We start from the raw sequence: 27,817 nt of genomic DNA on the forward strand, positions 1-27,817 counted from the left end.
AAACGGATGTGTACTGCTTTTGTTCAGTGAAAAGGCCCCAATTGAGTTGTGTGTGTATGTGCGAGTGGGGGGTACCGTTACGCTATATACGACATGTTGGTGGCATTAAGGCTTTGGTCCTAAAGAGGAAACCGTATGACTCAAAGCTACTTTCTCTTCCCATTGATGTAAACCACGAAAGTGGCGCTTGTTTGTATACAGTAAGTCCTCACCGAGCATCCAGCTGTCTGCACATCTACAGGAGGGATGTCTTCAACTGTCTGCTGCTTAAATTGAATCATCTCAGTTTTATAAATACAAACAAAAAAACACCACAAACTAAACTCATTCAAAAGGTTTTATGGGCAACCGATTCATTCTAATGGACCTCATCAGGCAGCAAATAAAGTGTAAATATTGTAATTAAATATCGATATATTAAGCCTATCATGGTGATGTATCTTATCTCAAGCTCTATAAAACCATACAGGTGCAAATATTACTTGATTAATGATTAGACAGAATCAATTGGCAACAATTTTAACAATCGTTTAAAGTTTTTGTTCTTTGAATTTCAACAAACACACTGCAGCGGATTGTGTACTTTTTTTTCGTGTTTATTATGAACATATACAAAAACATAATGTTTGGAAAGTATCAACAGCAATGAGAACCTTCACATTGTTTCGGTGTGTGATCACCAACAAAAATGTCAATCTGCTTTAGATTGTTTCTTCTTCTGTTCCTTTGTAAATACTATCTCTCAACCTTTCACTCACTTCCACTGTGTCACTCGTTGTAGCGTGCCAGTTTGAGTCGGGGGATGATGTTCATGGACTGCAGCTCCTGGAACAGCAGCTTGCAGGCGTACGGGATCCGCAGAGAGGAGACGTGGCAGGAGGACTTACAGTAGTGACACCTGAAGATGAAAACCGAGAATCAGACAACAAGAAACAAATCCTGTTAAACCTTTGCTCAAAAGAAGAGAATGCTGCATGGGATTTTGATTCTTTCAGTGGACATTGTTGTACACTGGATCATGTAAACTAATGGCAAAGGTTGATGTCCTTTGACCTAGATGTTTCCTTAAATGCACCTTCAAATCTTGCATGATATTACATTTTTTTAAAGAAACAGATGAAAGGACATGATGGTATGATGAAACTGAAATCATTTAGTGAAAAGATGAAGCTGTATGTTTGTTTCCAGTACAAATTGACTCACAGATCTGGAGATGTTGACTGAAATGTTCAACTTACCACCCTGAGTATCCCAGCAGGCCGCACTGCCCGCACACGTCCACCTCGAAGGCGTCACTGGAGATCATGAGGCGCTCCAGCAGCAGCATGCTCGCTCCGTAGCCGATCAGACAGTCTCGCTCCATCTCGCCCAGACGCAGCCCTCCGTCTCTGGAGCGACCCTCTGTAGGCTGCCTGAGGACGGGACAGAAGCATGACATTATCACTAGAGTAGTAGAGATATTGATAAAAGAGAGCAACACAGTTTTTGTTTTGTTATTTCTGTATAATGACAATAGGACGGTTGATTGTACCTGGTGAGGACGGCTCTGGGGCCTCGGGCTCTGGCGTGCATTTTGTCGAGCACCATGTGCTTCAGTTTCTGATAGTACACCGGTCCGAAGTAGATATACGCTTCCAGAGGTTCCCTGAGGGAATGAGGTAAATATCAAGCGAATGCATCTGTAAACATTTAGTCAACACTAGAGTACAGATTATTCAGTTCAAAATGAATCACTGGTCAAGTAAAAATAGACACTTCAATAAAAAAAGAATCAGTGTTTCCCAGCGCTGTTCAGTTGTCGTTATTGCTGCTCCGATTGTTTTTCTAAAAACTTAAAAATCAGATGCCCAATAACTTCAACTGAAATGTTTTGATATACAGTTAAGAATGACTAAGATCTTAAACTTAGTTCGTAAAAAAGTGGTTAAAACTGTATGAAAAAAAATCTAATAATGACATTATCTGGCAGACGACCTTTACAGAAGGCAAAGGAGATATCTTGTCATTACAGGTTACCAAATATATTTAACCGTTAGCTTTATTAAAGTAACAGATTTTTTATTTGAACCTTGGTACACAATTAAAACAAATATATATCATAGGTCTAGCGTTTGTTTTATATTTTAATGCAGAAATGTTTCATATAACTTTGAAACAAATACTTTTTCCAAGTCCGATATTCGAGTTTGCTAGACGACACCAACAAGATAGATTTACCGAAATAGTCCAATATGTTTGATATGATGATTTTCTGCCTCAAGTTAGCTTTATGTTTTCACAAACTCAGTGTAAATAAATAAACAATAAAAGTAATGTGACGTGTGTTTGAGTTGTGTTTAATGGGATGAAAAATGAGCTCTTCATTACCCAGTGATTCCTGAGGTGACAAAGTCTTTGCCCTGGTAGTTGTACCCGTGGCGGACGAGATCCTCACACACGTCCTTCACCTTGCTGCCTCCGAACGCCGTGCCGTAGTGGAAGCGTCCGTCCAGGACCCCTGCCTTCCCGGCCAGCAGCTCGATCAACTTCCCCACCTGACAGGATCAGAAGTCCACATGTAAACGAAGGCTCATTAATAACATCAATCTTCTGTGCTTTACACTCTTCACTGGCAGCGAGTGTTGATATTGTGGGTGTGATTAGATTACACATGTACCCCTTGGGGTGGGACCGGCAGTCTAAGGATGACTGATTTCAACAATTCCACTGAGGTCTCACCGAGAGGACCCCTGACCCTGACACATAAAAGGAAACACCTACTCTCATTTCACTCTCAGGCCACAGAAACATCCTCCCGAGCCAAACATTTCGGAGACTTCTCCATGACAACCACAGCGAGCAAACACACTGGCACTGACAACTTCAGCAGTAAAGATCATTCAAGTTTTTACAGTGTATGGGACAAAAACAGGCAGAAATGGGGCCAAGTCATTCTCATTCAGCCCCATCCTGCGCTTCAGATGTGCTGTGCATGTTTGATAAAACTTCCACACTCTGCTACAGGCGTCGGCTCGTTGGCAGCCGTCTCCGCGGCAACACATATCTGTTTGTGAACAGTTAGATTGCTGCTTAGCGGCGTCAATGGACGTGTGCTCTGGAGGCCAATGATAACCCAGAGAGGAGCGGATAACGAGGGTTTTGTCTCTGAAGAGCCGACACAAACTTATGAAGAGCAACGGTCAACAGGTGATTCAGACTGAAGTCACAAATAACAGATTTGGTGTTGAAACATCAAATGTTCGAAAATAAAAGTTGATCTGACAAATAAAACACAGAACATCAGAGCTTAAAAGATTATTCAATCAGTTTATAGAATGCAAAAAATGAATCTGTGACTATTTTTATAGTCTATTATCATTTAAGTCTCCTTTTAAACCTTTATGTAAAAATATTTACTAAATTCAGCGGCTCAAATCTAATAATTTGTTGATTTTCTTTGCATGATTCATAATGAAGTAGATGTATTTGGGTTTAGGGGAAAACACATTTAAAGACGTCACCTTAATCTGTGGGAAAGTATAATGGCGTTTTGCACTCTTTTTCTGGACAATACAATGAAAGGAGTCAATGAAAAAATAGGAACACTGATCTCTGATGAAAATGATTGTGTTTTTCAGCATTACAAAATAGTTTCTCCCACAGTTCGTACCGTCATTCTGGAGGGATATCCGTGAGGGTTCATGATGACATCTGGACAGATGCCCGTGTCACAGAACGGCATGTCCTCCTGAGGGACGATGAGGCCACAAACACCTGATACACAGGGGAAAAAATCATAATGAAGTCAATGGATACATCTTTATACAGCAGTACTTTTACAGACATCTTCAGATGATGCACAAGAAGCACTTTTAAAATATTTGTCTTCAAAAAACGCTGTAAGAATTTGTACACTAAGCAAGAATTTTATTGATAAAATAATCTAAATATTTATTGATTGGTTTGGTTTTATTAAGCAAAAATGAGTAACTTGGTTAAAGTTATACACTAATGATATACACCATTTATCATTATTGGGAATCTAATAGTGTTTTCCTTTTTACGATTATTACGACTCAACAAAGAAATTATCTATATTTATGGGAAAAAATAGTTGGCTCCATTTTAAAATCTTCAATTTTAACCTAGGACTTAAACCAACTTTGCCCATCAACCTACTGTAACTGACCACAGTGTTGTGACAGTGTTGTGTCATGATGACACTTCTAGTAAAAGTGTTTGTTGCTGGATGCTGCAGCTTGGTGTAGACCTCTGGCAGAGCTTGACATTTCCATACTCCTGTGGACAGACTGGGTCCTCTTGTGATTCACATGATGTGGGGGACGAGCGCCCTGGTAGCCAGGAGTTTAAGTGCGAGGGCAAATGTTTGCTGAGGGGCCGAAGCACTCTTCACTGGCGAGGGTAAACAGATTGTAGGCCCATTTGCAAATGAAAAAAAGAGAAAGAGAAGAGAAGGAGAGCAGGAAGTGGAGAAAGGTGCTTAGCTTGACAGGGAGACTGGGATTACACATCCATGACTTTCAGTTTAACTCGGAGGAAGTGGAGGGGATCAACTGGAGAGGAGAAATTGAATCCGTGCACGTGGGAAAAATTCACTATGAGCCGACCAGCAGCCACACAGCAGCCTGTTGATGCCATACAGGATGTAGTAACAGGATGTTGACTGGGAACAAGTAAAGCGATTTGCTGGAAAGTCATCCAAGAGCAGGAAGAAGGTGTAAAGAAAGGAGAAAAAGGCGAGTATGGCAGAGCCAGAAGGAAAGTTAAAAGGGGGTAAATAGAAAGAAAAACAGTCAGTAAAAAGGAAAGGTTGAATATCAGGTTAAAAGTAGAATAAAGGCAGAAAGAGAGGACGGGGGAAGAAGTGGAAAATGGAGGAGAAGGTGATTAGAAAGATTCAGAGAGAGAGAGACACTTGTTCCCATAGCAGACATCCTCGGTGTTGTTTGTTTTGTGTGAAAGTGAATGATAAAAGAGGCATGAAATCAGCAGAGAAAGGCAAGACAACAGCAAGGGTCCAGAGCCCTCCATCACAGCTCACACAGCCCCACGCTGGCGGCTCGCACAATGGGCCCCTACTACTGACAACCCCAGCACCTCCTCCCCCACCTCCACAGCTGTGTGTGTGTGTTGGTGTGTGTAAATAATTAACTTATTCTGCTCTGCTGACCAGGACTTATGAGACTAGTCATGAGTAGCTGAGAGATCTATAGCCACAGCCAAATTCACTGATAATAAAACCTTAATCAGGTACTACTTTGAAGCTAAATAAAACAGTTTTACAAGAGTTTCTTAATACTAAAAGTATCTGTAAACACCTCACGGTGAGTTCAAAGGGCTCAGATTAATTAACTAGCCATACATCAGATCAGTTGCACATCTGGGACCTTCCATCTTGATCTGCAGCTAACCCTACGGCGACCCCTCTCTCTCGTCACTATCCGAGACAGAAGACATTGTCCCATCCTGAGCTGACCGCCCAGTGGCCACGGCAGTAATGAGGAGAGTAAATTATGCATGGCGCCAGTTAGCTTTTTGATTAAAACATCATACCAGCCCTCTATAGGGGAGGTGCTGCAAAACAATGGAGGTTGTAAACACTTTTTCTCCAGTAGCAGCAGAATACTGCTGGGGTGTAATACATTTGCATAGTCTGGCACAGGACAAAGGGCCAATTAATTGAAAAGAGCTCTTGAAAGATGAGGACAGGGGGGCAGTGACAGAGCAGCAGCTACTGGGACTTGACTCAACAAATGCTCCGGCACAGAGACGACCAAAGTTTTTTTCCCAAGTCATTTACAATCTTCCATGACAGGTTCGAATTCGGGGCTCCAAGTAGGACATTTTGAAGCAGTAAACATACAGGTCTGAGGTCAACATGATGCAATTTTTTTAACCAGATAACACGGTGTGACAGAGACAAAGCCGGCACCTTTCTGTCCATGTCGACTGCTGAATTTGTCTCCTATCTCTGGCCTCCTGGTTTGCCTGAGGAGGATCTTGATGAGGAAAGCATCTTCAGCGTTGGATGAGATCATGACCTTCTCGACGTACGAGTCTGTGGAGCCCTTATAGCTGCAGAAAGACAATTAAAGGAATGGTATGCTCATGACACTCATTTTTAAATAATTATCATCCGATAAAACAGACCAGTCTCTGCCAGTCTCTCTTTTTTTTTTTTTTTTAATCCGATGACATTATCAGTGATTTTAAACTGATTAATTACCGAAATAACATCAACACTGTGGGCGGCGCCATTTTACCGGACGTGACGTAAACCATGCGTTTGGTTTCGAGGACACGTTGATGTTCATGTTATTTACTGTAGTTACTCTCTTCAAATATGCCTCATTGTATCGCGAAACATTGCCACAATTCTGATAGGAACAATCCACGGAATGCTCGGTTCCATCTGTTGCCAAAAGGTAAGCGTAGGAAGTACGTTCGGAGGCAGTGGCTAGCGAAATGTGGCCGGCCCGAACCGAAAGATCCACAGGCGCATGTATGCAGCGAACATTTCAAGTTTCCGGACGACTACTCTGAGAGTATGATAAAACATAACATGGGATTTATTGAACAACCATTACTTAATGGAGATGCAGTACCATCGGTCTTTCTGGTGTCATCACCGACCAGGACACCAGTTCGGCCAGTTGAGAAATCGCCCTCTGCAAGTGTGAAGCGACGGAGGACCAGAAGTAGTGCTCGGAGTAAGAATAAGGTATGTTATGGCGCATTTCCATTGCAGCGGGTAGCCCCGTTTAAACGTCCTTTATCGTCCAGGCCAGTTTTTGGTGGCCTTTCCATATAGCGTAGTACCGGCTAGTGGGTATTTCCCCCCAGTTTTTCCGGCCCCATAAAATCGTGGTTCTAGGGCCAGGGACAACGAGGCTGAGTATGCTAAACTAGAGAGGGAATCGCTAGCAAGGGTGGTACTACATGCATACATATCTAGTAATCAAAATCATTGTATCTACTAAGTAGTACTAAGTAGGCTCGAACCTGTATGGCTGAATTCCCCCTTCCAATCTCTTCATATTGCTCAAAACTTCTTCCTCGGCTGACGAGTCCGAACTCAAATACTCCGCCATGTTTTCGTGTGTTTACAAAGTGAACGCATGGATGACGTCACGACCATCACGTGACTACTGAAAATGGGCAAAATGGCAGCGGCCTGACGGAATATACAGGTTTTGATAAAAAAAGAGCTATAAAATCATTATTTACCGGGGAATATCGCTGATTTCTTCAGGGTATGGTTTAAACATAATGTTTCACTAAATACTGAAGTTTTGATTAATTATCTAATGAGTGGAGCATTCCTTTAAAGAAAGTTTTGTTTTTTTCACAGGATTAGAAAGAAATCTAAATGTTGAGATGTGTTGTTTTAAATGCAGAAGCTGAGCAGGTGGGTGTGGTGTTGTGAGCTGGAGTTCTCTCACCTGACCGGCACGTCTCTGTACTGCGGCTGGCCTGGCTGGGTACTGCCCTCCAGTGGCGCCTGGGTGACGGTTGGCATGGACTTGTTCACCAACACCTGCTTGTTCTCCACTTTCTCACCTGTGCCAAACACAAGACACATCACAGAATTTAGCACAGGGTTACAATAAGCTATTACATGCTCTTATATGACTTCAGGTGTGCACAGGATCGGAGGTTTTTAAAGACCTCCTATTTATTGTGTATATAAGCAGACGTTCAATGCGTTCTGGTAGCACCTCGTTGCTTTTCAAGAGACTATGGGTCATGTTAGTCGCCTCACTGTTGGATCAAGTTGTGGTCTTGGTTTACTTTATGCAAAAACAGAGGCATCCAGCTCTACACCTCTGACAATTCCCCAAAACCCCTAAACTAAACATCAAGCAAAATTAAAAACAGATTCAGAAATTGCCTGACTTTATTTCTCTTTAAATGTCTTCAGAAACACATTTTGTTGAAACATTTTCCTAAAATAAAAATAAGTTTAGAAACGAGCTGACATTGTTGGGTTTTAATCCACGAGCTGACTTTCCACAAGTAATACGTTTGTCAAATCAGGGGCAGAATGACGTAGCCTGTATGTTTTCTCTGTTGGTCAGTAGTAATGAAATATAGAATGATGACTGGTGTGACAGCTAACAAAAGTAAGCCATGTAAACATTCAATTCGGTATTTGATTGCTGTTTCAGAGAAATATAGTAACTGTCAATCATCTATCAGGACACCTGCAGTGGCACGCCCAACAGGCAACCGATGCTTGGAAGCGTTGCTATCCCTGCCTTCCAAAAACGTCCTCCTCATTACAGGCAAAATAATGTTACTTTTGAAACCCAAACCGTTACAGTCTAAAATCTGATTTATCAATTACATCACATGAATTAACATAATTATATAATGGGGCTGGTGTTACACTACTCACTGAATGAAACATAACAAGCCAATGACATCCTGTAACAGACTGCACATTGAAACATCCCAAGATATATCCTGTTGTTTTATTATTGTCACATTTATTGGAGAAGGACAGTCTTGTAATGAGCTGCTGCAAGGCATGCTGGTCTCTTCCAGTCCGGCTGGTACTCACCAGGAGAGCAGATGCCGTCAGCATCCAGGATGTTGTGCCTCCAGATGGGCTTTCGTGTGACGGCATCCAGCATGGGCCCCATCACCTTGTCGAAGGTCTGGTTGGTGTAACGTCGCAGCGTGCATTTGGCGTTTTTATAGACCAGGCAACGGCCAAATCCTGGATGGAAACAGAGAGGTCAGAACGTTCTGCTACCTCAACAGGTTGTTGATATGCATGTGTTGCAATAGAAGCCCCTATTAAGTAAATTCCAATTAATTATTTATATCAAAATGCCTAATAATTGACAACATGTCATCTTCAGACAAACAGCTCTCACCTCTATCAAGGGAGGCTTTGTTGAGGATCAGAGCGTCCTCAATGTCGTAGCCGCTGTAGCTCATCACAGCAATGGTGGCGTTCTGACCGGCCGGCAGCTTCTCAAAGTCTATCAGCTCGATGGTTCTTGTTTTGACCATGGGCTTCTGAGGGTACGCCAGCAGGTACATCAGGGTGTCGATACGGTTCCTCTGGTTGTAGCCAATAGTACCTGAAGAGGGGAGAACATTAATTCATATGGAGGATTAACTTAAAGGTCACCTATTATGCAAAACCCACTTATTCATGTCTTTTATACATCAACATGTGTCCCCTCTGTGGAAAGAGATTCTGAAAGTAACAGGAAAAAAGATTCGCTCACTTTTTGTCCTGATCCATTTCTATAAAAACCTGTGTGAAAATGAGCCGATCAGATTTTGGCCACTTTATGATGTCATAACGATATTTTGGCTTGTGTAACCATTAGCCAATCACTAACCAAGATAACAGTGTTAATGCACACAATGTGTAGAGCTTTTAAAAAGATCCCCTATTATACTATTTTTCATCAATATATTATAGGTCTCAGATACAAAACATGTCTCCGAAGTGTTTGGCTGAAATACCAAACAGATCATTGTAGCATCCCATAATCCCCTCTGTTTCAGCCCTGTTTCAAAAGGGCTGATTCTCACTCCCCACGCCCCGCTGAGAGATATTTGGTTAAAAAGAAAACAATGGTGCTCTAGGAGGAGATTCAGGTGATAAGGTGGGCGGGTGTTACCTTGGTTGGTTATTGGCTAATGGTTTCACAAGCAAAAAAAATCGTTATGACATCATAAAGTGGCCAAAATCTGATCAGCTCATTCTCAGACACGTTTTTATATAAATGGATCAGGAAAAAAGATTCACTCGTTTCACTTTCACTTTCAGAATCTCTTTCCACAGAGGGGACACATGTTTATGTATAAAAGACATGAAAAAGTGGATTTTGCATAATAGGTGACCTTTAACTATGAGTGGATTAAATGTGTTTAATTGTCCTGTTTGGTGGGACGGGCCTGGTAAATGTCTACAGAGCAGCGGAGGAACGGGCTGAGTTATGGCATAAAGCCTGGCCTCCCTGGAAGCCTTGACATTTGTCAGATACTATTACTTCACAATCAGGCTACAACACACAGTCTGTGATAATAGGCCCGGGCCACACAACCACATTTGCACATGTATAGGGCCGTCCACACAAAACAGAAGGCAGAGGATATTGGGCCAAATATAGTTCCAGTCTGTGTTTTTGTAATAATGGGGGAGGGGAGGAAGGGACGGAGGTAAAGCGATGGGGCGGGGGCTGTACGCAGCTCTTACGAATGTTAGCAGGGCCGTTTGGGGAAGTTTTGGTTACCAAGGAGCTGCGGGTGCGCACTTTCTGGTCTTTCGCAGCTGAGCACACTGACCCCCCGAGCACAGCCAGAGCAGACACAATGAATTGCTAATGACACTCTGGGTGACTGGCAGGGAAAGGGCCTCCGCACACACACAGCACAATGGAGAACCTACGCAAGCGCCCCATGTTTGATGTCCATGCGCATACACACTGACACACACACATAAGAAAAACACTCAATCACACATACAAATGTTTTCTGACAAAAAGTAGAGCAGCAGCAGAGTTTTTTGGGGAGAGGACCCAGCAGGCTGCTTGTATCTATACTGTTTGTTATTCTAATGTCCTTTTGTATGATTTCAACTCGTGCAAATACATCTTTAAACTCTAAACCACCGGATTTAGGAGACTTAAGAAAAGTCTTGATGTAAAATGAAATTGCTGTCTGTATTTGTGTTTGTGCATGCATAGAAGTAAACACTGCAGCTGTGTGGAGGATGTTTGGGAAAGGATTTGAGATCTACAGTTGAATGACCTGCAGCAGACTGAAGCTACCTGCTCAGCTGAGTCTTACCCATGGCCTGCTTGCCCATAGCGCACTGGTATGTGTTCCTGGGAGACTGGTTGTGGTGGGGGTAGGGAATTAGGCCAGCACACACCCCGAGCAGCGTGAAGGGCTCGATCTCCAAGTGTGTTGTGTCTCTACAGGAAATGACAAAAAAACAAACGGAAGTGGGAGTGAGACCAGCGTGATGACAAATCAGGAGAACTTCTTCACAATTTGAAGTCTGTCCTGTGTGATCACTTGCCACTCACTTGTTAATCATGTGTTCATAAAGGGCGATCTGACAGTCATTCTCCTCATTTACATCCAGGTACTCCACCAGGCCCTCGTGCAGGAAGTCTTCAAAGGTTCTGGAGGTCAAGAACATTTTGTTAAGTTTTAACATATATGATTATCTGCAAACAAATATGCTTTTAAAAACTGGCAGCCTCACCTGTAGCCCTGTGACAGATCTTCAATGTGTTTGTTTTTCACCATCGGCTGTCCCCTCTTCACTATGATGTAAGGCCTGATAGAGAAAAACAAAACAGAACATTAGCAGAAAGTTTTCTACATATTCCCTTCTGAAAAAGATTAAGAAAAGTTATTACATTTTGCCGTTTTAAATCCTCCCAAATATTTGTTGCAAATATGTTAAATTCCCTCTATAATACATGTTTTCTTGAGTTCATCCAGTTTTTCTAATTTTTGCTCTTCTTATAGAACATTTTACGAGCGGTCAAGCACTCTTACCAAGATAAGTAAACAACTTCAATGTTTACACCAATGTTCTTGTCAAATGCAAGGAAGCAATATGTTGAATACATTTTTTATGAATATCAAATAATCAAATTTGGATAAGTATACGTTTGAGAGTATGTATCATTCAGCTATTAAATGGTGTACAAACTACTCCTAGATGCTTTTGATCTTCCTGTAATGGCTGCACTGACGCTCTGAAAAACATGTTTACTTTGTTTAGTTTACCTCAATTCACTAATGCTGAAGGAGCAAAATGTTTTTATGACGTGTGTTTCGGTCCAGGTTTGAACTTCCCTACCTGCAGAGACGTCCTCCGTCAGAGGAGATGTAGACGCAGCGGTCGGTCAGGTTGGTGGAGATTGATACAAACTCGTTGATGAAACCCGCCCGGCGCATCAGTCTGAAGGTGCTGACCAGCTTCTGATGATCCCGAATCACTCCGAGAATGTTACCTGTTGACATAGACCAGACCAATGCACACGCTTATTTACATAACTACTGTGTGCTGTTACCCACAATCAGCATTAATGCATACTCAGCCTGCAAGTAAGGTACAGCAAACAATTACATATTCAATTAATATGTTGATTAATAATCTAGTCTATAAAACAGCTGAGAATGTTAAAATATTATTAGTTTTCCCAGAGCCCAATGTGAAGTGAAAATATATTGTGTTTGCCATCATATCAGACAGAGTGAAGAAGCCAATTGTGGCAATTATGAAAAGTTGGAGCATGGAAGTGCTTGGTATTTTTTCTCAAAGGACTCAAATGTTTAAACTGACTATTCAAAGAGCATCTGAATATTTTGGTAAAATACTAATTGATTGTTAAAGCTATTTGATTTCAATGTATTAAGCTCAGGTATGAGACAAATCCACTACTCAAAAAAGTGACTACAGTTAAAGTAGTTTATTCTACTTTTGAGTTTAATTTTAAATCCAAAACTCACATTTGCAGACTTTAAATTGAAAGGAAAAACAGCCTGCGTATACATTAGTGTACCCTGAACCTCCGCCGCTGGTGAGAGCCGGCTGCCTGCAGGGGTTTGTTCATATCGAGGCTGACAGACAAACGACTGGAGAACAGAGGGACTCTGTGCTCTGCCTCTGTGTGAGGGCACATCCGCAGTGAACACTGATGGGCTTTGACACCTGCTGCTACCAACTAATTAAATGGTATGGCAGCTAATATAATTTGACAGTTATCAGTGGCGAGACAAACATATACAGTAATTAAGGGGCCAAGCTCTGACTCAAGAATAATACCTACTGCTGCCATGAAATTAACGACTTATCAGACTCCCTGCAAAACACTAAATTGTCTTCTGTAAACTAAACAGAATATTTTCCCTTCAAGTTCATAAGCAATGCATTCAAAACAGGGAGGATTAAAGTTCCTTTTCAAGTGATCTAAAGCAACAGCAGCGACTAGTAATTCTCTTTGGGTTTATTTATTTATTAGGCTGCAACGAGGAGTTTTACCGTTGAGGAAGACCAGGAAGACGCTGGGGTAGGAGAGCTCCTCTCCACACAGCAGGTTGACGTCTTCTACGCCCAGATTGAAGGCCAGTTTGATGATCGGACCGTCCTCCATGTCCGTGGTGATGTGGGTCATCAGAGCCAAGTTCTTCACCAGACCACAGGCCTACACAGCAAAACAACAATATAAAGCATGTACAGATAGTATAACAAAGAAAACAATGTTTCTAATAACACAAAACTACACAAGACCTGCACCACAGGTCTATAAATACCAAACCAAATCAATCCACAGCATGTATTGGACATAATAATGGGTACAAAGAGCTCAGTTCAACTCTTTATGGGCCTACAGATCATAGCATCCCTACCCCTTTGTGGGTAACGGTATTTCGATCTCTGTCTGTACACACAAACTGAAAGATTGACAATAAAGTTGACTTTGACTTGACTTTCCCCGGTCTTATGGCTACTTATACTCCACATGGGTAATGCTCTATGTTTTTTTCTTTCCTTCCATCCCTTTTATTTCTGGCTGTAGTTTAGAAACAGGGTACTTTTAAAGCAGTGCTTTATATATATTTATTTATATTATATATATATAATATCAGTAATGACTCTCATTGGAACTTGCAAACTTTGAAAGTGCTGTTGATGGGAAAAAGCAGAAGACAAAGTGTCATGTAACCCGAGTTTTGCCAGCAGATAGGCATATTTAGCAAATGCACAAGTGTGCTGTTTTTACAAGACTAATGTATGTCATCATTAGCTTCTGCCTTATTTCGATGAAACGATCTCTGGCTATGAATACACACGATTTTGGTGTTCTGATTTCCATTTGTTTTGCGATTAGTGTTGGAATCACAATTGGGCTGGCCTAGGATCAAAGCAGCTCTGTGTAGAAAGCAATAGAGGCAGAATGCAAGGACACAAACATGTATCATCATAGCAAACTGAACACAATTAAAAATAAACTTTACTCAGGCTTTACACAGATTTCAATATTCAGCAGATTTTCCACACGTAGATCTGTGTACCGCTGTTCACAGGTTGATGTGGCTGCCTGCTCACCTCTCCCTCAGGAGTGTCAGACGGACACAGCATGCCCCACTGAGACGGCTGCAGGGAGCGCGGCCCGCTAACCTTCCTGGTCTTCTCAAACTGGGAGGAGATCCTGGTCATCATGCCAAGAGCCGAAATAAAGGAGAGACGGGACAGGACCTGGGTGACACCCTGACGGTCCATCTTGAATCTCTTCAGAGACCAGTTGCCCTGTGGACAGAACAGTCACTTTTCGTTACAACCCTGCCTATTTAAGTATTTTTTCATGAAACATTTTGAATGTAGTATATATTTTTTATTTGACTTATAACAAATAATTGCTGGGCTTGAAAACCTCCATCTGTTTACATGATACTGCTGATATTGGACAGTGTTGTTGTGACTAAGAAATGCTGCGCTATACATCAACTTGCAAAGGTCCATCTTTCAGTCCGAAAAATATATTTGTGATGTCTCATAGCAGATGATGCCAGTTTAAATGTTGAAATATTTTTTAATCAAATACTTTAAAACTTGTCTGAGCTTTGACTTTTCCTCCCCAAGCACACTCTCACCGTGGATATGGCATTGACCATGCCGTTTGTGATCTGGTCCTGCCGCATGTGCTTCACCACGTCGAACTGAGCGGCTCTCTGCTTGGGGATGATCTGGTCGGCGATTTTCTTCAGTTCAGAGTTGAACTTCTTAAACAGATCCTCAAACAGCAGAGACAGCAGCTAGAACGGACAGAGAGACACCATCAGTAGTTGTTTTGAATGGAAGTCATTAAGTTGTAAAAACAATAACTTCAGGGAGTCGTCATTGTTTCTCCAGTCTGACTCTCAGATCTCCTGGCACCGCACACCTGTTCCGACTCTAATCTGCGCTGAGGTGCGTTTACAGTCAGATTTAATAACCAGCTGTGCCGACTCGCTGATAAGCCTGACCTGGCCTCCGTCCAGGGTCCCTGTCCTCCACCACCAGGCCTACAGGAGCCAACCTCTCTCACCCCCCCCCCCCACCCTATGCATTAGCATACATCAAAACAAACAGGCAGCGCTGCTTAAAATTAATAAAGAAATTAAGCTTCCATTGCGCAGCCAGGCCAATTAGTTGAATGTCAGCTAACCATAATTGGAGAGTGAGGAGATTGCTGGCGTTGTTAGTGTGTAAGCCCCTATTGAAAGAGGGCTCTGTGCCCCCACCCTCCTCCCATCTCCTGCTCCTTATACAGAGCAGGTTGGGGGGGAAATTAAAGGCCTTAAGACAGCAGTAATTACATTATCAGAGCCGGGCCTGCGGATTAGCTCAATCGCTCCAGTCAAGGCAGCATTTCTATTGTCACGCTGCTGAAAAATCCCCATGCTTCCACAGCCTCTGGATTTTGGTGCCACCGCATATCTCTCTCCTGACAAAGCCAGGCTGAAATACAGGGGGAGGAGAAGGGGGGGCCAAAACAAAACATGGAAAAACAAAGCTGAGGGAAAATAATGAGAGCCTTATTAAAAGAAGGAGGCAGGAACAAAGATGCAGGTGAGAGATCAGGGCGGGAGCAGCGCTGTGATCCGCTCGCACCAAAGCACGCAAGAGTTATTTGTTCTTTTCTACACGTGTTTTTGTCAGGCCTGTTTTTCTAATGGCTGTATGAATAAAGAAAAAGGTAGAAAACACCTTTGAGTTATAAACACCCAGATCAACAGGGGGCTTATTAATGTCAGAACTGAACTCGGCTCATTTACCTGTACACAAATGTACAAATAAATGAGCTTAATGGACCTGCATGTTTTTCTAAGACACAATAAGACGGTTATTATCAAGCAGTGAATGAATCCACATGGCACACAGAGGCTTACCTGTCCAGCCAACTCGAGACGTTTGTTGCCATAGTAATCTCTGTCGTCCACCTTGTTGCCCCCTTGAGCCAGGATCACCCTCCGCACCATCACAGCCAGATAGATACACTTAGCCCGGAAGTTAAACTCTTTGACCTGTGGACGAAATACAAAGTGATTATACTTTGTGAAACTTACTGAGTGTAGTAAATGGACCTTCTCTGTCTGGAAACATACAGGCACATGTGTGAGGATTAGAGACGCCAGGAGCTCTCGGGCCTCCTCCATCTTGGTCTTCTTCGGTCCTCCCCACATGCGCTGCCTCCGCACTTTATTCCCCAGATACCGCAGAGCCTGAAACACAGAGCAGCAGGTACAGCAGGGATCAGGGAGCGGGCAACGAGAGAGGGGGGTTTACACCTTTTTAGACATTAATGAAGGTGTGATACCAGTTTTTCTAAATGCATACCATTAACAATAATGTTTTTAGATATCTACCAGACCCAAACCGAATCCACCCAATCAAACATGACCTTGAAACACAAGACCTTGAAAAAACCTCAACAAAAAAAGGGCCAAAACCATTTTTTGTCACTGTACAATTAATTTGTTCCTATACTCTTAAAACAGCCAAGACCGTTTTAACCATTATTTTATGCATTGGTGTTGAATAGAAAAATGTTGCGTTAGTGTCAATTTAGATTAAATTCAGGAGATTGATCAAAGAAAGAATAAGTGAACATGTCTTTGAATAAGTAGAAGAGAGAAAGTGGCACACAGAAGCTACAAAGACCACAGACTGGATTCAAGCCAGGGACGTTGCAACTACTTGATTACAGTCTCTGTCAATGTCATGTAACTTTTGATAGTTGACAGTTTTCAACACTCAATTTTGAATTTGAAAAGTGTTGCAGTTCATTATCCAGCTCCGGTCATTAGTTCCGTTAGCATTATGTTAATTTAAAACTCAATTTCAAAGGCATTTGCTCTAAGTGAAGCTAATGTTATTGTAAAAGTACTAACATGATGGTATTATTTCTTTTAAAGAGTACAGAAAACACATGTTTCAGGCTTGTGGGAGGTTGAGAGACACACACACACGCTGAACTAAAGGTCAAAGGCCAATGAGGCTGAAAACTTTTTAGCAAGACCACCCACTTTACCCATGACGATGAATAAAATATATGGGGCAATATTCAACTTTAGGTCAACTCTGCAGAAAAACAAGTTATTGTATAAATCATACAAAAACAAGATTTCTTAATTGATGAAATCATACATCTTAAAATCTGAATCTTAAGTATAAATCACAAAAAAAAAAAAAAATGACAGTCAGATTTGGTTTAGGCAGATTACTTATCATAATCTGATAGCAATGTTTCTTAAGCCTTATCTGCCTTTAATTATATAGATTTAGGCCTCATTGTGCACAATACAATGACCCAATGAATACCATGAAAAGACATCAGGGAGGCCGGCAGACAGAGGGACATCAGAGCTGCAGAGACCGGTTGCTAGGACGCAAATATGGCCTCATCAATGCATCAGTGGTTCCTCTAACAACATCATCTTTATGAAAAACAAATTGGCCGATTGTATTCATCTGTAGATGTCAAAGAAAACATGTGGGCCTGCTGAATAAAACACCCAAAGCATTACTTGACTGGCTGGTGAGACAAAGCCTTCGTCATCTGATCACAGAGAGACAAAGAAAATACCTTCTGTCAACAGACGCTTGTTTCTGCGTCTGAGCGACAGCATCCTGCTCTTCAGACACAGGTAATGGGCGAATTAGTGCAGCTGATAATTCAAGATCCTTGTTTACTGACTCCCAGCTCAATCATACAGTAATTATGTTGTCATTCTACAAATGATGTTGTCCAAATTACAAAGGAACAGTCATTGATTTCAACATGTTTGGTTTTCAGAATCATAATTTATTTTGGGTGGAAATGTTCTCAATATTGCAAGATTGATGATAAGATAACCACTGTCATGTTTCCACACAAGATATGAGAGCGGTTAGCTTAGCACAATGACTAGAGATGGGGTGAAACAGTCTGCCTACCAGCACCTCCAAAACTCACTAATTAAATTGTAACAGCGTGTTTGTTTAATCTGTACAATAAACAAAAGCGTAACAACAGGAGGGTTATGTGACTTCCTGAGTCTTGTCATCCCTGTGTGGTTGCCAGGCGACCATTAGAGACAGCAATTAGTGCGCTTAAGAGGCGATTTTGTCACCGTTGGCCCAGCTGACGGTTTTCCACCATTTCCAGTCCTTGTGCTAAGCTAAGCAGCCGCTGACTGTAAGTTTGTATTTACTGTACAGTTACGAGTGGTATCTATTTAACTAGCTCTCAGCAACAAACAAAAAAGACTGTTTTCCTAAAATGTTAACCTTTTCCTTTAACAAAGGAAGTTTATATAATATATATGTTTTGCTAGATTGATTACCTTAATAAGGTCATCTTTATAAATCCAGATCAATAATAATCTTCACTATTTTTATTTTGTATTTTATTATATATGTTGCATTGTTAGAGGAGCTCAGGTCAGAAGAATTTCATTGCCATTTCTACACTGTAGCTTATGTGCATATGACAATAAAACCTTTGAATCTAACGGCCCACCTGCGTCTGAGTGAAGATCTGGGCCTTCTGACACTCCTCCAGACTCGGGCCGAAGCTCGCCATGACGTGCTCCTCCGTCCCGATCATCTGCACGATTTCCTGGTCACTCTCCACGCCCATGCCCTGTGTGAGGGACCATCAGCGAGTGTGAGGGGAATAATTATAACAAAAACTGTTTAAATGTTTCATTTATGTAACCACAAAAGGACATTAAGGGGAGGTAAAGTACACACACAACTAGTTACTCAAACAAGAGTGTGTGTGTGTGGTGAAGGGAGGGGTGAGGTGGGAGTCTTAAGGTTGTCTGACATTTGCTTATGGAAATGTGAAGCTGTGGGAACTGATCAGTCTGTCGTCCCACACCAGATCTGAGGTTGTTGAGGGAAGAAGTCACCCAGGATATACAAGTGCACAGCAAACTGCATGCAAACCGTGTCCTGTAGATAAAGACCTCAGCTCCAAACACTCAACGCTCACAAGCCGACATGTTTGGAGAGACTTGTCCTCAGAGGGAAAATAAGTTAATGATGCCAGCTGGCGAACTGACATTTTCATTGAGAGCAAATGGCGACACATGAAGATAAGTGTGTAGAATAATTACTAAACACCAACCTGCAGACATACCTCTCACTAAACAAATGTCATAACATTGCCATGTGAACTCATCTATTAAAGACAATTCAGGAGGCTGAAGGGGAACAAAGTTACTTTGAAAACAAAAACAAAAACATCTGGCTGTGTTGTAGCACCCCCTACTGGACGCTCTGCATCACTCAGCTTCATCATTATAACCATCATGTATATTCATCATTTATTTTTCACCTTGAATATAATGGCGATCGGGGCGTCCTCTGACAGCGTGTTGTGTTTCAGGTAGAATCTGCCTTGCTTGACAATCATATTAGTTCTGCTTTTCTTCTCATGAGTGGAGCTGGAATTGAGACACGTAGATAAAGAAACGGAAGGTTTGTGAATTGGAAACTAATCGGAACAAAAGTAGCTGCAACAAGCCTATTCCTTTTAAACTCTGTGCTGGTATAAATTTAAAAATGCAGTTTTAAAACTCCGTCTCTACACCAAGTAAATGCTAAGGGAACATATTGTCACAGTACCTGGTCACTGAGGCTCCGACTGCTCCCTTCCTATCCTGCTCCACAATGATTCGATTCTTGGACAGCTGCTCTTGGATCAGAATGACTTTCTCTTGACCCTTTACTATGAAGTAACCCCCTGTGAAGAAATAGGAGATGGTTTTGTGAAGAAATAGGAGATGGTTTTGCAGGAATCACTATCAGGAAAATGAATCGTAATTGTGTTAATGCTCTTATTCTGTGTCATTCTCTGTGTACCTGGATCCAGAGGACATTCATTGAGTTTAGAAACCTCCAAGGGTGTCTTTCCTGTGAGAACACAGTTTGAGCTTCGCAGCATGATCGGCATCCTGGGAATAGTGAATTACAAGAGTGTATTAATAAGACCACTTTATAGATAGTTCAATTATACTGTATGTGCCTGTTTATTGTTATGTTGCCATTAGGGAAAGATTGAACTAAGAAATTAAACTTAAGGTGAGATAAGATAAATTAAAGGACAGCTGCATTGAATGTAAGGAATGTTAGTTCCAGACTGATAAAATGAGTTTTTGACAACAAAAAGTGAGAACTTCAGCCACCAGGGGCAGGAAGTGACTGTGTGTGAGAAACAAAAAGAGAAGCTTTGATACCTTCCAATGGGCAGTGCGTTGCGGATGATCCTCTGACTGCCACGCGTGTACTCGATGTCCACTGTGATGGGCGCAGAGTAGGTCATGTCTCTGAGGCGACACTGTTGAAACAAACAGGAATGAAGAGGGAAATGTTCTGACTAGTCGGTCGCGAACGAGCGGACTCTTTTGAACGGCTCTTTGTTACGAACGAGGGGAACCGAGTCGTACTTGGTGAGAGCCGTTCTTTTTATCGTTCAATCGTTGGTCCGCACTCACTGCCTGCCAAAATCCACTCGCCTTTTTAAAAGCTTGATTTTGTTCCCCAAACGTATTCCGTGAAGACCCGCCCCTAGTCTGATTGGTAGGTTTCAGCACGAGGAGTGAGATGGGGTTGGTCTTAACGGAATACGCGCGAGAGAGAAGTCATAACAAGTGGTACAGGACAGGTAGACGACGTGTTTTTCGGATGGAAAATGAGCCAAACGCGAAAACGCAGCAGCATTTGGATGCACTTCAACCAAAACCCAGGCAGTGATAAAGCGCACTATTTGTAAAGGCAAAATATCCTTGAAAGCAGGGTCAACAAATATTCTCCATCGCCACTTAAAAACACAGTATCTAATATTAAGAGTTGCGTGAATTTCATTCGAGGCAAGGCAACTTTATTTACTTAACACATACAGAGGGTAAATTCAAAGTAGTACATTCAGTGACATGAATGACATGGATATGGTGCCACCTTGTGTCATGTTTACAATGCAGATTATTGACATTAGGTCTGGCAATACAGTCAATCATTATCCTGGTGATTATTTCGTAGATAAACCTAGTAACCCCGCCCCCTTTAAAAAAACGGCTCTTTGAAAGGAACGGAGCCATAAGATCCGGCTCCCTTCAAAGAGCCATAATTCTCATCACTAGTTCTGACGTTTGATCATCGTAGGTTAAGATATTTTGCTATAATAATAATTAGTACCCTATCAACGGAAAGAATCTTTGAAATTATCAATTTATATTTAGGCAATCAATTAATAGTTTGTCAAATGTCAAAACACACCAAAATATATGTCAATATATTGCCTTTTTTTTAATTTATTTTTTTATAAACGGTGTCAATATTTGAGCTGCAGTAAACAAATATTTGGCACTTTTTGACTCGATATTTAAATAGTTCAGGATACATTTTCTTTCAAGTGATAAATTGTCTCTAATAAAAAAAGATGTTGAGCTACAGCTGCAAAAATGTTATAGTCAACCATTAATTATAATATTTACTTTAATAATAAACAAAAGCAAAGCTCACCTCGTGAGGAGATACTGGTCTGGTAACGTTGAAGCTTTCTTCAACATCAGGCATGCCAACATAGATATTGAGGTATCTGGAAGTAAAACATTAAAATACATTTAAATAATAAATGAGTCTAAAATATGCTACATGTGTGTATCATTGTTAGATTACTGTCAAACAATGATGGTTTAGAGACGACTCACTTGAGGTACCACATGGGATCAGCATCACTTGTGATCTTCTCGTTTGCTTTCATAATTTTCTTTATCTGGAAAACAAAAAATATATATAAACAATTTATATTTAAATAAAACCGGAGCTGTGACGTACACTGATGTTGTGGTTTTGTTTTGTTTTACCTCCACATTGATGAAATAGTTGAATGAGTCGATGTGCTGCTTCACAAGTCCTTTCACCTGGGAGACAGATGACAGGTCAAACATAGTGCAAAGTGAAATGCATACATTTTGTTATGTTTGTAGTGGTGAAACAATAAGAATGATAAGTCAGTCAAAACAAAAATAGGAGCAAAATTAAGTTAGAGTTAAAGGGAAAAAAATAGAATAAAATGTAAATGGTAATGAGGTCTATTGCTGAACAGTATCAACATAAATCCAGACCCACATGCGTGTAACATGTTGGCACTTGTGGTAATTGTCCCGTGTTCATTACGTTGTTGTAAGGCAGACTGCAAGTGTTATTTTATGGGAATATCACAGTTTAGTTCATTTTTGCATCAACATTATTAGGTTCCTTGAATTGTCAAGTATTTAATTCAATGAAAAAAACGAGTTTCTCTAATTATTGTATCCATTATCAGTTTATCCGTTACATGTTCAGTTCAATTGCTATTGTGTGTTGAGGGGGGGGGGGGGGGGGGGGGGGTCCCAATATAAATCATTATGTGAGGATTTATAGGAAATAAAAGTAAATGTTTATGAAACACAGCCGTTCGAAGGTGTGAGCTGTTACCTTTAGAAAGGCTGGTAACAGTTTCCATTTTTCCTGAAAAAAGAAAGAAATTCAATACATATCAGGTTTAATTGCACTTATTTACAGGTAGTGAGAGCAATTTGCTTCAACGTTTCTTATTTTGCAACATTTTGTCGTAGGCTCCAAATTGTAACCTACGACCAAATGTTAATGAATGTGACACATTGTGCGAGGTTCAGACCATAAAGCCTACAGGAGCTGTTTGTTTTGCTTCTCTGTGCTGCTAGCCTCCATGTTAGCCTCTCTACTCGTGGTGTGAAACTTTAGTCTTTATTTCCTCTAAATTTACCTCTATGGTGTCGACAGGAGCCGCCAGCTCCTGAGGAGTCATGTCACCAAACTCCCCTCCAAGCACCTCCATGGTTGTTTCTACTGTTCAACAGTAAACAAATAAAACTATGCACATTCTGTCACTGTTGATACGGCGTCGGAAGTCGCACCAGCATGCAACCCTCTCGTGTGTTACAGTGTAACATTTCCGTACACACGGAACAAAAGAAGTGTTCCGCTTTTCGCACGGTGCTGAAAACTCTAAAAAAAACAATGTTTGATGTGATGTCGTGTTGTCAAATAGATAAATTTCTGAACAGTATGATAGGCACAGTGGTCAGTGCAACCTTAGAAAGAAAACGCTCACAAAGAGACGCCTAATTACCACATCCCAGTAAAACGACCCAAAATGAATACCAAGATACAGTAGCCTACCATTACCAATAACAATCTATTCAAAACAACCAGAGGTCTGGTGCCTTTTAAAGACAGTTCAGAACGTCTTTTACATGTGTACTGTAGAACAGCTGCAACTTTACAATACTACTTAAATGATAATGCATGAATAATGTAAAACTCTTTGAGGAATTATTACCCACAATTTTGAGTTGTTTTTTTTACTGAATACAAATGATTTAAATAATTATTTCACTCCCTCATACATAGTACTCACATACATTAAGTTATAACATGATAATAAAGAGATCTTGATGCATTTAAAGGGTTATATGGCATTTTATTGGCTGATGACATTTTATAAACACACCACATGTTTGACATTAAAAAGTTTACAAATGTGTGTCAAAGAAATGACAGGTATTTACAGATATATGTCATGCACTGTAGTCAGTAGGTCAGTAGGTGTTTTAACCAAAACACAGACTCTTGATCATGTAAGTAACATTACTAACTTTAATCAACTGAGATGTATATGAAAACATGTGCAGATTATAGATGCACTGTCGATCAACTACTTAGTTATATTTTTTGATTGAGTCTTTATAAAATTGCAGTTTAAAAAATATGAAACTTTTGTTCACAATAATCAATGTTATTGACTCATTAAAGTGCATCCCACATGGGGTGGAAAACACACCTGTTAGAGTAATTGGATGAAAACAACTGTAAATGCATTGAAAATGTAAAATGTTTTAATATGTTTAGAAAAATAATATCAGTCAAACTTACATTTTTAATATAAAGTGGCATATTTTCAATGTTTGATTTTAGAATTATTCAAAAGTAATCAGATAAGATGAAATTTTTATGATGTAATGGATTATGTAACCAAAAATGTCCATGTAGTTTATGTAGCTCTCATAATAAGGATGTGGGCTTCACTTTATAACAGAAGACCCTCTCCTTCAGTTTAGTGATGGCCGACATGTCTGCTGTTGCTGCTCAGCAGTTTGGGGTATGCCGTCCCGAGGGAGCGTCCGTGTCGGATGACCACCAGCTCCATCTGACACTGGTCAACGTTGACCAGCACTGTGGTGCTCCGCTCTGTGTTCATGAGGAAGACGATGGTGAAGAGCGCCATCTCAAACTCAGGACTGGTCCCGATGAAGGCGCTGCCGACAGGCTTCACCAGACCGTGCCAGCTGAACTGGAGGTTCAGGACGTGGTCATCATGATCGGGCTGTGGAAAGATACACACAAACCCTAAATTAGCTCAATTTGTGAAGAGTTTTTAGAATTTTAGAACTTGAGTTTCTTTCTAATGTGTTGAGTATGATTTAAGATAAGATAAGAAGTACTTTATTGATCCCAATTTGGGACATTTTCTAAATTTGGTCAGACAGTCAGTCTGACCAAAGTCAGTAAGGTTACTTCTTATTTTCAGGTTATTTAACAGTTTAATCTACAGAGGCTCTGGGGGAGTTTCTTTTTTGTTTTGTTTGTATGTAGCAACTGCATTTCGTTTTGCAACTGCATGTTGTACAATGGCAATTCATTGAACCTTATAGGAATAAAAAAGAGACAACAGGAAATGTTGCTACAGAAATAAATGCATCTCTTTTGTCTGATGAACCGCTGCACTCACTAAGTCATGATCCCTGGCCTTGTATCCTTTGTAGTCCAAGTGCGTGCTTTTTTCTTGCAGGTAGAACTGGACCCAGTTGTGGAAACCAATGATTTCTGATCCAGATTTTGTCTCTCCAACAAACACATGCTCGAATCCACAGGAATCCAGGCTGGTGAATGTTTTGAAATAGAGACACAGAACAGAAGATACATTTCAAAACAATGACATAACTTTTACACAATCGTAGTAAATCCCTTGAGATTTTATAATAAATTCAACAAATTGAGGTTATGATCTGCTGATGTTTGTGCAACTCACGCTGAGTTTCTCTTTCTGTGGTAGAGGTTGAACCAGATCAAGCGAAGCTGATTTTTAAAGATCCTCAGGTTAGAGTTGGACTGTCCTTTGCTCACCAGGTACCGATGGGCTCGCTGTGGACAAATCACAATCATGACATAAACATCTCAGGTAAAATACTTTCTCACAATACAGATAGATCAAATAAACTAAATGGGAGAGACAGGCTAAAAACAAGTTGCATTGAGATGTGTTCCCAAATAAAATTATTTATTACTCCATAATATGCTTTTTTAACATCAATCTTTGAATAACAGTTACAAAAATGTATGTTTTCAGACTTTTCTATAATATATTGCTAAACCAGAGGCGTCTTTATCTGTTTTAAAAGTATAATAAATAATGAATAAACGTGAATATTTGTTGAAAATTATATTCTGTGTATGCAATATAAACATTTGCTGAAACCCACTGAAAAATGAGTTTGAAGTATATTGAAACACAATTTAGAAACAATACGTAATGCAACACTTATACAAACAGCACTTAGCTACTTAACATTACATTAGAGTTTACATTTTACTTCAATATCTACTATTTTTACTGTAAGCACTCTGCCTTTTCTTAAAATATGCTCTTTGATAACTTTTTATTTTTGCAGTTTGTATTACACTTTGTTAAATGTTTACTTTCCCTCTTTGATTAAAGCTGTACTGTACAAAGTCAAAAGAGATAGTAAATAGTAAAAGTATTTAGTTGCAAACTGTATGTACTGTGTATGTGAAAAAGCGTAATAAGCAATTAAAAAAGCAAGGTAAAAAAGTGTTATTGTAATCTGCATATAGACTTAAATCATGATCCCGCCATCAGGTCCATCTAACAAACATGGATTTCTCTGAAACAGAAAAACTACTGCATGTCTTCATTGTTTCCACTAATCCCCTCCTCAGACCCTCTGAGGCCAACACAGCATTCCTCAGCTGCACAGATGTTTCTGATATTTTTTTCTCTCTAACATCCTGAACTAATGTGTCCAGTGCTGCAGTGAGGCTGGGGGGAAAAAACACAAAACTTTGGAAAACAACAAACTAGAAACAGTCATTAAGGGAGCAAAAAAGAGTGAACATTCGTTATATTCACGATCGTTCTACTCTGAAAATACATCTCGGCTCAAAACAAACACAGGTGAGGTGTTTGAAAACAGCCAGTGGTGGAAGATACTTTACTCTATCAAAAGTACGCAATAATTGGCATCAAAAAGGAACTGAATGTTCCAAATCATCAAGTACCAAATAGAGTACCAAATTATATTATTATTGATGCATTAATGTGTCCAACACAGCTGGTAAAAGTGGCACTAACTTCGATTGTGTTGTATACAGTAGTTCTGCGAGATATCATGTCAATGTTTATTATTAATTGTTTTGTATTGGCTCTTTAAATGTAGTAGTATAAAGTAGCATAGCATAAAATGAAAATACGTACCTGCAAATTGTACTTAGGAAAGGGCCTTAAGTAATTGAGTGGATGCTCGTGACTATATTGCACCTCTGGAAACAGCCCTGTTGAAACATGGCTTACTAAATAAACTGGTTGCAACACGTCTTAATACCTTCATGACTTCAGTGTTTAGGACGGCATCGAGGAAGAGATTCATCTCAGTCTGCTCCTCTGTTGTGACTCGCTCAGCCACGCCTGTGGACCGCTCATAGTTGTCCAGGAGTTTCATGAGGCCTGCAGGGAACATAAATCACATTTATCACAGTCAGGTCTGCAATGAGCTGCATGTTTATGCCCAGAATGAGAGGGAATTATCCTGTGTGTTGCAGAGGGACTTACGGGTGAAGGTTGTGATGTTCTGCAGCTTGATCTCATTAACGTTGGAGAAGAGAGGCTGTGAGGCTCGGTCCGTCACAACATGGCTTCCCTGGGTTACATAATTGGCTCTACCCTGGGCAGTTTGAACACAAAATATATCTTTGTAAAAACAGAATTCAGTTTTTGCCTGAATAAGAACATGTTTCATACCTGAACAGAGATTGTGTAGTCTGTGGCAGGGGTCATGCGATTCACATCCAAAGTCCACAGCTCATTGAAGATATTGGATAGTTCCTGGTTTATAGCTGGTCTGTTGAAATAATTTGAGAAGGAACAAAATATGTAGCAATAAGTAAACTCAAAAAACACATAAAGCATGAGAATTCTCAAATTGACTACTGTACCTTGATGCATCCAGTCCACTGAGAAACACAGCAAGAAGGGCAAGGACTCCACAGAACCTGCACATCAGAAACCCAAAACATTCATCCTAAATAGTAAATACATTATCCAAAATAAAACCAAACTCTTACTCTGAATCTAGTTTGTCTAACATTAAAGAAAAACATTTTTCTGATCTGTTGTTGTTCAGTCATAAAAGACAAAAAGTGCAACAATGAAGAATAACTGAAATTCTACAGGGTAACAAATCATTTTCAGATTAGTGTTTGGACAGAAAATGAAAAGCAAACCTTCCAGCCATGATGCTTTTTTCACGGTTCACTCCTTCAGCTCGAGCTGCAGTAAAGTTCAGTCTCTTCTGCTTCAGTCCTGTCTCAACCCTCAACACATCCTGAAGGGGAGGCACCTTATTATACATCCATGGGAGGCACCGTGTCCACTGATTGCGCATGGGCACTTCGGAACAAACTCCTCCAGATGTTCAC

The 27,817-nt window shown here is 40.6% G+C and overlaps 2 protein-coding genes across 2 annotated transcripts; both read right to left on the bottom strand.

The window, feature by feature from the left end:
- Window positions 1-575: 575 nt before the first annotated feature.
- On the bottom strand, window positions 576-22,994 carry polr3b (polymerase (RNA) III (DNA directed) polypeptide B). Its single transcript, XM_034215604.1, has 28 exons — window positions 22,809-22,994; window positions 22,499-22,531; window positions 21,886-21,942; window positions 21,730-21,794; window positions 21,542-21,617; window positions 20,257-20,357; window positions 19,883-19,974; window positions 19,646-19,763; window positions 19,356-19,464; window positions 18,534-18,656; window positions 16,138-16,254; window positions 15,922-16,056; window positions 14,644-14,805; window positions 14,099-14,299; window positions 13,031-13,193; window positions 11,846-11,999; window positions 11,240-11,314; window positions 11,058-11,156; window positions 10,816-10,943; window positions 8,883-9,092; window positions 8,564-8,722; window positions 7,443-7,560; window positions 5,933-6,075; window positions 3,650-3,753; window positions 2,368-2,534; window positions 1,532-1,645; window positions 1,239-1,412; window positions 576-898 (listed from the first exon to the last, which is right to left on the bottom strand). Exons 1-28 carry the CDS (start codon window positions 22,878-22,880, stop codon window positions 769-771), a joined length of 3,399 nt encoding a protein of 1,132 aa, XP_034071495.1. The 5' UTR covers window positions 22,881-22,994; the 3' UTR covers window positions 576-768.
- Window positions 22,995-23,504: 510 nt separating this feature from the next.
- endouc (endonuclease, polyU-specific C) lies at window positions 23,505-27,728 on the bottom strand. The gene is made up of 8 exons (XM_034215652.1): window positions 27,623-27,728; window positions 27,335-27,391; window positions 27,141-27,240; window positions 26,952-27,063; window positions 26,725-26,846; window positions 25,134-25,246; window positions 24,834-24,984; window positions 23,505-24,428 (listed from the first exon to the last, which is right to left on the bottom strand). The coding sequence occupies exons 1-8, from the start codon at window positions 27,631-27,633 to the stop codon at window positions 24,159-24,161; spliced, it is 936 nt and encodes a 311-aa protein (XP_034071543.1). The 5' UTR covers window positions 27,634-27,728; the 3' UTR covers window positions 23,505-24,158.
- Between the last annotated feature and the right edge of the window lie 89 nt (window positions 27,729-27,817).

The sequence above is a fragment of the Gymnodraco acuticeps genome, unplaced genomic scaffold (genome assembly GCF_902827175.1).
Source record: "Gymnodraco acuticeps unplaced genomic scaffold, fGymAcu1.1, whole genome shotgun sequence".
Classification (NCBI taxonomy): domain Eukaryota; kingdom Metazoa; phylum Chordata; class Actinopteri; order Perciformes; family Bathydraconidae; genus Gymnodraco; species Gymnodraco acuticeps.